Source organism: Trachurus japonicus, chromosome 17 (genome assembly GCF_045865225.1).
Source record: "Trachurus japonicus isolate A0001 chromosome 17, Traja_1.0".
NCBI classification, from domain to species: domain Eukaryota; kingdom Metazoa; phylum Chordata; class Actinopteri; order Carangiformes; family Carangidae; genus Trachurus; species Trachurus japonicus.
In genome coordinates this window covers 27,534,354-27,547,213 of record NC_140923.1, presented here as the reverse complement: position 1 = coordinate 27,547,213, position 12,860 = coordinate 27,534,354, and the positions used below count along the sequence as shown (strand labels likewise).

Here is a 12,860-nt window from a genome sequence, read left to right as displayed (position 1 = left end):
TTTGATTTGAAACATAACGTAATTATGTGGACTAGATCAACGGGAAGTGGCAGGAGTCAGTAGTAAATAAATGAAATAAACAGAAGGTCAAAGCCTCATCTCTTTCAGACCAAGGTCTCTGAGAGGAGTGTGTCACATAACAACCATCATTCATGTTAAAACAGGGTGGAAGAGAAAAGTGCATCAGATTTTTACCTTGCAAGGCCTCAGACAGGTTAATTTGTAAGCCCTTAGCCTTGTCTGCATGCAAAACACAAAACATACATGTTTGAACAACAGCAAGAGAGATAAAAACCACAATTCCATAATTCATACATTAATAACAGCTAGAAAGATCAAGGTGAACCATGAGGGGGTGCAGATTAGTGACAGACATGCAGCCAACAGGAACCTCCCACTGTTAGCAGGTAGGCGATCTGGTCCACATGCCACAGACCAACACCTGCAGCAGCCTGATGGACAGCATGGTCTTATCTTAGTTCTTATCTCTCATTCTTATCTAATTCACTACTTGATGTTTAAAAAAAAAAAAAAAAGATTATGTCATAATTGATCAACAATGCAATGGTAGAAGACACGTCCATCTTTAGATACAGCCAGATGTTTGGTGAATTTAATGTGAGTGCTTCAGGACATGGTGATGTAATAAATGTAATCCCTACTCTTTGTAATCCACTGACTTCAGGTGTTTGGCAACAGTCGTACGTTACAGTCTGTTGTGCTGTCAGCTGAGATTTACTTGTAACTGAAAAGTTGTACAAGCATATCTCAGTTTAAGATGTTTATAAAAGAAAAAATAAGTGCCTGTGAAAAAGAAAGGAAAAAGAAAAGATAGATGAGTTGTGTTCATTGCTACTTTTTTGTTTCTTTGATTTCCTTGTTATTATTATTATTAGTATTATTAGTATTATTATTATGTTTCTTCATCTTTAATTCTCTGAAATAGTGTGTGGTATTGGTGTTAATGCTTGGTATTTAAGACAATGCAATTCTAACTATAGAAAGGGGCAGGTATCATAAGTTTTTCTTCATCCTGCTCCTTTCCATTTATGGTGTTATGTATGTAATTATGTAATGTGTGCAATCATGTAATGTGTGTAATCCATGAATGGAATAAATAGATATGAAATGAAAAGTAAAGTAAATGATTCTGATCGGCTTCCTGTTTCATTCAGAATCTGGTTTAAAGTGAGTGATGATCAAAAGTAGGACAGAGATGTCAGGTTAGTAATGACTGCTGATGTTACCATGGTGACTGTAGTGCTGTGACAGTGATGACTGGTTAGATGTCAGGTGTTGTGTTTGTGGACAGGTGACATTAGAGCATGATGAAGTCCCACCTTAAGGTGAAGGATACTAGAGAAGTAAAGGACTGCAGGGTGCGTACTCACCGAGGACTCCCTGATAGTCGACCAGGTCGAAGTAGACCACAGCTACGGACGTCCAGACGCCCAGCAGGGCCAGCACGATGAACCAGTTGAAGAAACTGCCGCTGGAGCCAGAGTCGGCCTTCTTCCCGTTCTTATTGGCCGATTGGGCTTTATTTCCATCTGCAACACAACGGCACACAGTGTCAGGGCTGGACCGGCTCAGTTCACAGGGGGCCAAGGAGGATGGGGAGGGATGGGAAGGGGAAGGATTATTATCTTCCTTTTTTTTTTTTTTTTACTTATTTATTTTTTATTTAATTTTTTTCCTCTCTCCCCTGTTGATTTTTGCTTCATCCTTCTTTCTTTTTCATCCTTTATTTAACCAGAAGGTCGGTGGTTCATTCCAGGCTCCTCCTGGCAACATGTTGAAGAGGCACCATACATGGCGAGACACTGAACCCACACTTGCCCCACCAATGTGTCCATTGGGTGTACGAATGTGTTCAGTTCAGAAAACTTTATTATCCCCCGAGGGGGCAATTTGTTGTGCGACAGGCAGAACACCACGAAAACACAAACAAGTCAAATACAAAGCAAAACAAGTGCATTTCAATCACAAACATTAAGACTCCGGGCACCAGTGCCTCGGGGGGGAGGGGGGCAGGCTCACAGTGGCTGATTTATATATAATATATATATGTATGTGATTAGATTAGACAATATATGTACAGCACCGCTAACACCACAGCACATATCCTCGTTATTTTGTCTAATTTGTTTTGTCAATCCTTGTAATAAGTTGTTTTCTATGTCCTTCTGTTTGTTCCCTACTTGTCCTGTAATTGTAGCACCTAATAAATAATAATAATGATAATAATAATAATAATAATAATAATAATAATAATGATGATAAGAGGCTGGACTGGCTCAGGAACAGCAATCAAACCAATAAGGGCTCTTTTGCCTCCAGACAGATGTTAATGCATTAATTACAAAGAGCCAGTTCAATTTGTGTTCTGTTTAGCCAGACTACACCAGTTGTGTTGGAGGTGTGACACTGAGCTGAATGTTGTGGTTTCAACAGCCCCCCCCCCCCCCCACCATGACTTTCGGGCTACTCCCACCTCACCAAACTCTGAGTGATGGCCCAGCGGAGAGAAAAGTGAACAGGCTGAAACCAAACAGAAGCATTGAGACATGTTGTTGATGGATGTGAGGAATCCAGAGTCCTCTGTTGGATCTGCTCTAATCCCTCCGTTTTGGCTCCAAGCGGAGACATTCAAGAAGCTATTCAGGGATGCCGATGACACCCCACAATGCATGATGGGAGAAAATAGTGGCAGAGAGAATGAACAGGTGTTGAAGTCCGCTACGTGGTGCGAGGTCAAATCTTGCTCGCTCACTTAAAGAGCACAGTTCAAAATACACACACACACACACACACACACACACACACGCGCTGCAGTTCAATAGAGCCTGTGAGTACTGAACAATAAATACAGTATGTGTGCTGTTAACTCTGAACACAAAATCCACCAACAGCCTCAATATTCATTCAATGCTGAGATCAAAGTGCAACGTCAGCTTCATGTCAGTGTTTCTACAGAGATCAGTCAGTTCAGTTTGGTCTATTTTAGCCCGGGGAACAAGACGGGCTGCATTAACACTGCCCAGGATTAACGGAAAGTGATCATCAATCTGGGTCAAAGACACTTGGACCTGCAACAGGAACTAATCCAGGCTAAAATACTGAGATGACATGTTTAGAAAGCTTTACGAGTCTCTTAAAAACCAGCAATGTTACACACCTCAGTTAAAATACTGTATACACAATATTCCTACACAAAACAAAGTAGAGGTGGTGTCTCCGGGACAAAACCACTGCAGCAGCTGGAAGCTGGACGAGTGAGACGAGGTGTTTCAGCATCGTCCAGGTCTGGGTCCTGCTCTCACACCTTGACCTCCCACTCTGCTTTGTCCTTCTCTGCCCTGGAACAAATACGTTCCTCACCTTGAGTCTCCCCAGCGACGGCCGTGGGGATCGCCGTGACAACAGCGGGGGTGGTAGGCTCCACCAAGGTTGCCGGATCGCCCATCCCTGCCAACCGACGTCCAGGCTCTGCTAACTAAAGCGAACAACCAGCGGCCCCGGCCACAAAGACAGCACGGAGGCCCAGCTAGGAGAAGAGAAGAGCTCCTGTCTTCTGTCTCCGTCCGTCCCTCCCTCTCGGCCGCAACACTGGTTCTGTCGCTCCTGCTCATCTGTCCATCATCCTCCCTCTGTTGCTTTTTTTTCTATGAGCCTCATATGGCTGTGGTGGTCAAAGGTAGCTATTTATAATGCTGTTAAAGCAGCTGGCCCTGACACAGAGCACAGAGAGGGAGGGCAGAGCCATCAACATCACCGACAGTCTCCCTCCCTCCCTACACTCTGATGTAGAGCCTTAGAAACTCAGGTTTTTCTAGATTAAATGCGTCAACAACATGGTTCATGTCAGACATCTGTGCAGGGTGAGGAAGGAGGCTTCAAGCTACACCACTGCATCACAACAAAGACACATCCACTGATGCAAATGACAGATTTCTTTGTGTCTGTGTGTCACTGGAGCCGAAGCAATATGTTTTAATCAGAAGAAGCCAAACACTGGCTGAGGTAAACACTTCAGTTTGAATATTATTTGAAATATTAAATATTTAATTTAATATTAAATATTATATTAAATGTTTGTCATATTAATTTCTTTTTTTTTTGTTCCTGCCAAGGTAATATCACAACTTTTCCCAATAACAAACCAACACTTTCATATTCCCTGGTTGGAGAGGAGCAGGGAGAAGATACATCTTCTATTGCCTGCCTTACTCAGTACATAATTATTATGAATAATCTGTCAGTCGCTGAGCAACAGTCTTACAATAAAGTAAACAAAACGTAACTAAGTTTCAATCTGACATTTTTGTATTAAAAAGAGGTTGTGAACCATTAATTACTTTTGTATTCTAATTGTTATTTCTTTTAGCATTTTCATTACACAGAGAATTCCACAGTTAGACTCCAACTACAGAGATGCACATCTGTTTTAAAGTTGTCCGTGCAAACTGGTGTTTGAAATGGAATCTCCTGTGTTCATCATCCTCCAGGCTAAAAACAAATATGTTTTGTAGATTTTCTGGTAATATTCTATTTTTTGCTTTAAACATTACAACCGGTGTCTGTGTTTCAACTACATCTTTGAATTTCAGTATTCCTGATTCAAAACAATCTGTTGGTGTGTTCTCTATATCCTACGAATAAGTTGCAGACATTGTGTGTCGTCAGCTTGATGAGGCTGTTATTTGCTTCAGCTCCATCTCTATATATTGTGACGGAGTCAAAACCGAGGCCTGGAAAATATTTCAATTGCTGCCTTCACATTTTGCAGCTCTTAACATAATTCCAAGTTTATATAGTCATCACTGTCACTCTCAAATGAAGGTATGTGTTGGCACAGTGTGAGGCAGCGACGCTGTGTGTTTCAGTGGCCTACATGTGTTCTGGGAGGAGCAGCACAAACACCACCCCCAATTCTAATGTTTTGTCACCTCAAATAAAGAAAACCTGACACACCACAAATAAAGAAGAGAATTCACATTCTTTTAAGAAACCGTCAAACCGACAAAACTTTTTACATCTCAACCCACAAAGAAAGTGACTGAAAACAGCCGTGAACACCAGAAGCCTGATCCCGTCTCTATGGTCTACTACAGTGTCCATATGGTGTAAAACATGAGCTGACAGAGGGAGGAGAGAGATTAAGTCCTTAGAATAAAACCTATGTTAAACACTTGTTCAAGACACAAAGCAGAGTTAAGATGGAATATAAGTTATATTCCATGGATGGATAATGTTACTAACATATCCAAGTTACTAACATATCCATCAGACTTCTGTAAATGGTCATATAATATCCTACGTTTAAACAACGGAAAACACAGAGCTTGATCGTGTCAGGCAGGAAATACAAAATCCATTTCCAAGCAACTAGCAGTAATGATCCAAGTCCAGGCAGCTGGCACACTGACACATCTAAATACCAGAGGGGTTTTTGCTGAAGCAGGACCACGGCCATCTGGGGATTCAAACCCCTGACCTTGGGATCCACAGACAAGGTGACTTAGTGGTCGTTCCACTGGGTAAGCATTTACTACACAGCCCTACACACAAGCTGGGGCTTGACATCACTGCCTGGTTTTAAAAAAAAACTGGGGTATATAATGAAAAGAGCCAAAATATTGTGTGAAAAGTCCTGGTAAAAAAAAACTAACTCTGCTGGTTTCAGGAGAAACCATATTTTGTTGACTTTAATCCAACACTGAGCAAAAAACCCTTCTGCTGAGAGTCACAAGATAATGAATATGAGTGAGGACTGAGTCTGGTGGTCACAACACTCAAACACTTGATATCTACTGTCTACAGAATGTGGGTCAGTGTTGGCTCCAACTCAATGAGCAGATACAGATGACATGTTCAGGACTTTGATTTTGTAAAAGCCACACCGACTTGAACCAATCGTTTTCAGGTTTTATACCAGCAGTGTTGGGCACGTTAGTAAGTAATTAGTTATAGTTACTTTCCCCTACATTATTAAAGTAACTAACTACCAGGAAAAGAAACCCTAACTTCCCGTTTATCTGAAATTAATCAACTTCACATTACAGAGTGAGTTGGTTGGTTCCAGATAAACGTCTCATTTCCATCTAGTTGATGGACTGAAAGAAAAAAAATGTAAGTAGAAGAAAAGTGAATATAACGTACACTTTAACAGGTGTATTATTTTGTCACGGGTCTTCTTGAGTCAAGTAACGCTGCTACTGCCAGTTACAGTAACGGCTTTATAACAGGGTAACCAGTAACGTTTTTGATTACTCTTTACTGAAAAAAGTAAAAGTAAAATTATCCCCATCACCGACTACTAGGCAATTCTAGTAGCGCCCCTAAAAGCTTTATATTTTTTAAGCAGAAGACCATAGAGCACAGATCAAAACAGCACAAGAATTACTATGCCACCCCAAGCCATTCATAAAAAAGGGTTGATATTTCGCCACCTATTAGGCAATTACTTTGTCCAATACGTTTATAGTTTACTGCTTGGAGAATCTGAGAATCACTAAATCAAAGGCCTGAAGTGACGAGCCAGAGAAGCCAGTGAAGTGGGGTTGGTGGGTGGTACAGTCACTACAGACCGATCCACACACTGACCCTGAGGCTGCTGTCAGCACACACATCTGACACAGCAAGAAATTCAGGTTTACACCTTCAGGCCACTGCTGCTGGAATTACAGACATTTTAATGACAAAGCAGAAGAAGTGATCAGAGCAGTGCTGCTCTTTTTAAACTGAAACTCGTACAGAGGCTGATGACACGAGTGGTTGGACAGGATGTCAGCTTGGGGTTATCCCATCTGCCCAAACTTGGTTGTAATTATTTTTTCCCCTTTATCCAGTGTGTTTCAACTACTTTGAAGCTTGAAATCTACTTTAAAACCTGAGACTGAACCAGACACACACAGTGTTCACTAACTCACTCTCTTCCTTGCTAAAATAAAAAACAGACACATCTGACAACAAGAAGAGAAGAGAACTGCAACACATTAAACTGGATAGAGTTAAAGATCCAGCGAAAAAACCACTCCATCAAACATGGCCACTGGCATCAGTCTGATAAGCACAGCAACTAACATCTGCACAAGTTGAACACACACACAAGAAACAAAATGCATGCATTAACAAACCACTTCGTTCCAGTGTAGATGCCATGCTCCTCACACACAGGGTCTGCAGGTCCAACAGCCTCCTCCAGACAAATGGAAACTCTGCTGTGTGAGTGTGCTCTCTTGCTCTTCAGTCTTATGTAAGGGCTGCACTGCACCGCCTTCATACACACACACTCCCCTCTGGCTTTTTACTGTGCATGCGTGCACACACACGTGCAAGGTTTGTAATAGTTTTCAGAAATAGGTACAAATTGCACACACCCCCCAAAAAAGTGCCCAAAAACACTGCCGACTGCTTCCAACCTCACATCTCTGACTGTGGGGAGCGGGTCAGAGGTCAGCCAGCCTCGCTCCTTGGCTGCAGCGCGTCACTGACGGCCGACCTGTCTGCCTCATCCTGGTGGCGCCAGGATCTGCGATTGTGCCCAGTACATTCCAGTGACAGAGGCTGTGATCCACGCACCACAAAAACCAGCCAGGGGACCAAGGCTGCGCCGGGGCTTTGTTGTGAGAAATCCCCTAAAGAGTCACTCGCATTAGCCAGAGCTGCTGTTTGTTGAGCTAGCGTCGAGCTAATTAGATCACAGGCCTCGCAAACAACCCGGCCTCACTCACACACAGTCAACAACACCAGTTCAACTTTCACTTTTTCGTTTCCACACGAGCTGTGGTTAATTGCCAGTCTCCAACAGAGACAAAAAAAAAGGTGGTTTCCGATTGGCTGGCTTGTAAATGCATTAAGACTGTAGCCTATGTAAACACCTGAAGCACAAGCCCATCAGCAGTTTGATTACTATGCTATAACTCAGACAATATAGGCAACAGGAATGATGCTCTCTGTTATGTTAAGGCTAAACTTGCTGCTTGCACAAGCTTTTGTCAGAACGTAAAACTGACACATCAAATCCTTTCCCCCTGATAGTATCGCGTTAAAAAAATGTGAGTATGTTCTTTCTATAGTCTCCGTCTGTGTGCTGCTCTCCGTCTATTAAATTCAGTGTCCTGACTCCCTTAGTTGACCTGCACATGCCGGCATTAAAGAAAAACCTTGACATGACTGCATTAGGTAAAACTTGGTGCTAGAGCTGCAATAATAAATCGATTAATCAAACAATAATTTATTATTAAATTAATCATCAACTATTTTGATAATCAAATAATCGTTTTTAAAGAGAAAAAAATTCAAAATTCTCTGATTCCAGCTTCTTAAATGTGAATATTTCTGGTTTCTTTGTTCCTTTATGACAATAAACTGAGTATCTCTTTGGTTTGAGGACGTCATCTTGTGGTTTGAGAAACACGGATTGGTCATGACCAAACAACTAATTGATTAATTGTTTAAATAATCGACAGATTAATCGATAATGAAAGTAATCGTTAGTTGCAGCTCTACTCGGTGCATCACTAAATTAGACACTGAGGCCTTTCCAACTTCCACCATACAACCACAGGAAGTAGTGCAGTGTTTTTTGTTTTTCTTATCAATCTAAATTCTTCTCACACAAGGGATTTAAATGGGTGAGCCCAAACTTCCATAAATACCACAGCATCACACCATCATGCAGGATTACACAGGGATGTTTCCATCCATATAGGGTTTAGTTTGCTGAGAGAAACCTCCAAACACAAAAGGATGCAAAACGGCATCACAGGCACGGCTGTTACCCTTGTGTCTCTGCATACTTCAGCAACTCCCAGCCCTCTGGGGAGGAGGAGGGGAGGGGAGAGAGGGGTGAGGAAGAGGAGGAGGAGGAGGAGAAGAGGCCTGAGGGGTTGACATGAAACACAAAGAAGACAGATAAACAGATCACCACATAGGAGGAGAGAAAGACTCAAACATATCAACACAGTAACCCAAACTATCCATTATTCAATCAGACACATGTTCAACACATCTGGAGAGATTTCAGACTGATTGCCTCTAAACTGACATGTTCAAAACAACTCACTGTTTAGACTCCAGTGTTGATGTTGAATCAATATTTGATAAGCCACCATGATTGTTTGATCACATGACCCAACTCAAACACACACACACGGGACGGGCCTTTCTATTTCTGTTGTGGTTAACACACCACGTCCGGATGTTTGCTTTTCACCAAAGAGCAACAAATGATTAGATCAAAATGTGAGAACTTGATTAAGATAAAGCTCCTGTCCAGATGTTGGAGGTGAAAGTGAAATTGTTGGACGAGTCGTCCACTCAACCTGGATGCTGCTCTGGTCCACTGCACTTCTGACCCACTTTGCTACTCTATCAAACACAGGGCGCTCAACAGACAAACAAACATCCACCACATGCCACCACCAATACACTCATCTCTGATGTAATGCAGCATTTCACTTGAAGCAATGATGAAACATATGTCAAGAGCTCCATCGTTGCTTGCATAATAATACTGTGATATAATTTAATAACCCGTCTCCTCTGCTGGAGGTTGACAGACTCCAACCCTCCTCCATACACCAGACTCACTGTACTCTTTGCATTGTAATCACCACATGCTGCTGCTGCTGCTCCCTACGTACACGCATAGAGGCTGCGGTGGGCGGGGTCACGGAGAAAAGACACCAAAAAACCTGAACATTTTGTTCCCTGGACTTTTCTACCCGTCACGCTGCACTTTGATCCGCGGAGGCCCCGGTGCGAACACGACGCAAGTCAAAGGTGCAAACTGCAGCTCATAGGGCAAAACTGTATCTTTAAAGGCTGCGTCTATTATCTAATGCGCGCCCCCCCACCCCCCCTCCATTCATTCATCCGAGTGCATATGAATGTGCTGAGATTCGGTATCAACAAAACCCGTTCAAATGCGTTTATACTCCAACCACCACGTTAGTATAATGTTTCAGATCGTTATATAACATGACAGCGGGATTCGGATCACACCGCAGTTTCCCCATAGAGCGACCTACGGCGTGTCGTCCTGAGCAGGCGGTGGAGGACAAAGTGTACTCACAGCTGTAGACCACAGCTTCATATAGCCTGCATCAACATATACAACTCATTACCCAACAACAGTAAAGAATAGATAGGAACGAATGCACCAGTATTTTACCAGCAGCGCTTTAACAGCTCAGTGCTGTGGTTGATTTCATTGAATATGTTTGATATTTTATATAATTATATTGAATCAGGGGGATGGTCCTGGTCCTCATGGTCTACTGGGAGTAGGGGGGAATAGAAGCTGTGAGTGTAGAGCAGCTGCAGGGGAAATTAAACATTAAAGGGCTGACTACAGCGGGACTCCTGAATGAACAGGGCGCAAACAGAGACCCCGGGCCCGGTCCACGTAGAAGCCCCCACCGACAGCCACTCGTACTGACACGTGAGCATTTCGATGAGTGACTGGACTAAATGGGGGGCGGAGTGCTCTGTGCATTGCATTGGGGTACACACACACGCGCGCGATGCTTGTACAGCTCAGCATCTGCAGGCTGGGGACGAGCAGGCCCTTGAGTCTGGACGAGGACTTTAGAGAGACGTGTAAACCCGCAGAGGGCTAACGTTGTCTCTGGCGTGCCAACCACCAGTGTCCCGCTGTACGTTAATCCCCCAGAGCTGCAGTCGTCACGGTCAACAGGCCGCCGGACACCAGATTAACAGCTGGTGAAACCGGCGACAGCGGAACGGACACCGGCGGCTATACCGAGTAAAACACACCGAGAAGTGAGACTGTCCAACCTCGGCAGCTCGTTCAACAACAGCGGCGGAGAGATAAGGGGGGGCAGAGCTCAGGGGTCTGTGGGAAACCCTGTGTGAGAGAGAGGCCGACACGGCTCAGTGTTGACGTGTTAACGCACTGATAGTGTAGGCTAACGTTACATACATACAGAGTTACGTTACTGAACACAGGCTACCGAGCTAACTTTATCCGTACCACCCCCCAAGCTAATAAAGACCTGGACCAGGACCAGGACCAGGGGCCCGAGTGAAGCAGCAGCAGCGAGTCGCAGCCGTGATTAAGTTAGAAAGGCCTGACAGTGAAAGGCTGCAGGCAGCGCATTATCCCTGTGACTGTGACCCCGGGACAGAATGAAAGAGAAGCAGCGACGCACCTTTGGATTTCTGCACTTTCGCGCCTTTCTTTGAAGCCATGGTGAGAGTCCGGCTGTCCGGGGCTGGTGCAGCTCTGATCGGAGAGTAGTCGGTGGTGGAGCAGCTGGGTTCTGCGCCTCTGAGAGTAAAAAGAAATTACAATTTCTCCTCCTGCCTCATAAAACCCAGAACCATAGGAACCACGTCCCCTACAGGACCGACGGCACTTTACGCCAATGACGGACTCGCTTCAAAACAAAAGGGGCGGGGCGGAATGAGGTTGGGACCAATGGGATTGGAGAGGCTCTGAGATTATTCAACCGTGTGGACGGTCTTTTCGCTCGTGCCCGCCCCTCGCGCTCCTCTGGAACGTGGCAAGATGGTAGATCCCGTGGCATCGCGTTGTTTCCACACGACAGATCTGAATATAGCAACAGAGGGTGACAGCAAAGAGTCGTGGCTTCAGAGAGAGCAACCAGAGTTACTATGGACTCAGACATATTGTTTGAAATAGTTGTATTAGGTATGGCAGTTTTATTTTGGGGGGACAAAAAAGGCCTATATTTAGCCTACAACAACTTCTGTACAAACTCCTGTTTGAAATTTGATGGTATTTTGTGTTCACAGGTTCAAGCCACATAAATAGGACTATACAACACATTGCATCATTATTATTAAATCCCCTATCATCTATGGCTATTTGCCATTCTTTGCATTGAGTCACTTTCTTCTTTTTTTTTTTTTTAACATAGGCTACTTATTCAGGCGTAATCGGTTTGTTTTAGTGTTAAATGAGTCTAGGACATTTTATTTTTCTTCCTTATCTTTCATGTTTTTTATGTTTCCTGTGACCACAACCACAAAAGAAGATGCCTAGGCTAGATCTGACTCACTCCAAACGTATTAATGGATAACAGCCAGAACCAACCATTGTTAATTCAGCTTCCTCAGTCTGTGGTGGTTGTGCAGTATTACAAATTAAATTGACTTGATGTCCTCCCCTCCCCACTACCTGTTTTTAAATTTCATAATACACTAGCATTTTTGGTCCAGTATCACGGTCGTATTTTCTATTTTTTTGTTATTTGCATGTTTCTAATGTAGGCTATACAGCAAGGTGCTTTTCTTGTGTTTAACACTGTATATATTTGATTTATGCTTTAATTCAATGTAATTGTCATTTGTACAGCGATGTGCTCAGCTCAAAAAGTTGACTTAGTCTGTCATATAAAAAAGAAGAGTGACCTCCTGAATCAACCAATGAGATCAGAGAAAACATCATGGTGTAAAAACCTAAAAACCCACATCATTTGGCAAATGGTTTGAGTTGAGTTTCAAATCTCGCACATCCACACAGTCACACCTCCAACCCCCACATACTGTCTGCACAGCCTCATGCATAACACTGACCATTTGGTCACTTATCTCACAGCGGGTGGTGTTGGTGGCTGGGGTGGGGCGATCTTTAACAAGCAGGCCTGCAGTTGTTGTCACCTATATCAGTGTGTGGAGAGGTGATTTGGGTGTGAGCAGTGATCTAATCAGAGGAATCTGATTTGCATGATGAATGTGTGTGTGTCTGTCTGTCTCTGTGTTTGCAGGAGGAGGGGGAATAACAAGTTACTTAAAAAAAATTCCACACATTACTTACTGGTCTCAAGGAAACAAAGAGCCACAATAACTTTACAGTAATTAAAAGT

General features: G+C 43.4%; 1 protein-coding gene across 5 annotated transcripts in view; it reads right to left on the bottom strand.

Annotated features, from left to right (window-relative positions):
- The window catches only part of LOC146970845 (uncharacterized), a 32,901-nt gene extending 21,516 nt beyond the window's left edge, over positions 1-11,385 (bottom strand). Inside the window, exons 1-3 of one of the 5 annotated variants that reach the window (XM_085804693.1) lie at positions 11,181-11,385; positions 1,392-1,550; positions 196-240 (exon numbers count right to left, since the gene is read on the bottom strand). In XM_085804693.1, the coding sequence (XP_085660819.1) occupies positions 196-240; positions 1,392-1,550; positions 11,181-11,220 (244 nt within the window). In that variant the 5' untranslated portion in view covers positions 11,221-11,385. Of the gene's footprint in view, positions 1-195; positions 241-1,391; positions 1,551-3,381; positions 3,599-11,180 lie in introns of those variants that run through there. The other 4 variants (XM_085804692.1, XM_085804691.1, XM_085804695.1 and 1 more) reach the window with 4 other exon arrangements.
- Positions 11,386-12,860: the final 1,475 nt, after the last annotated feature.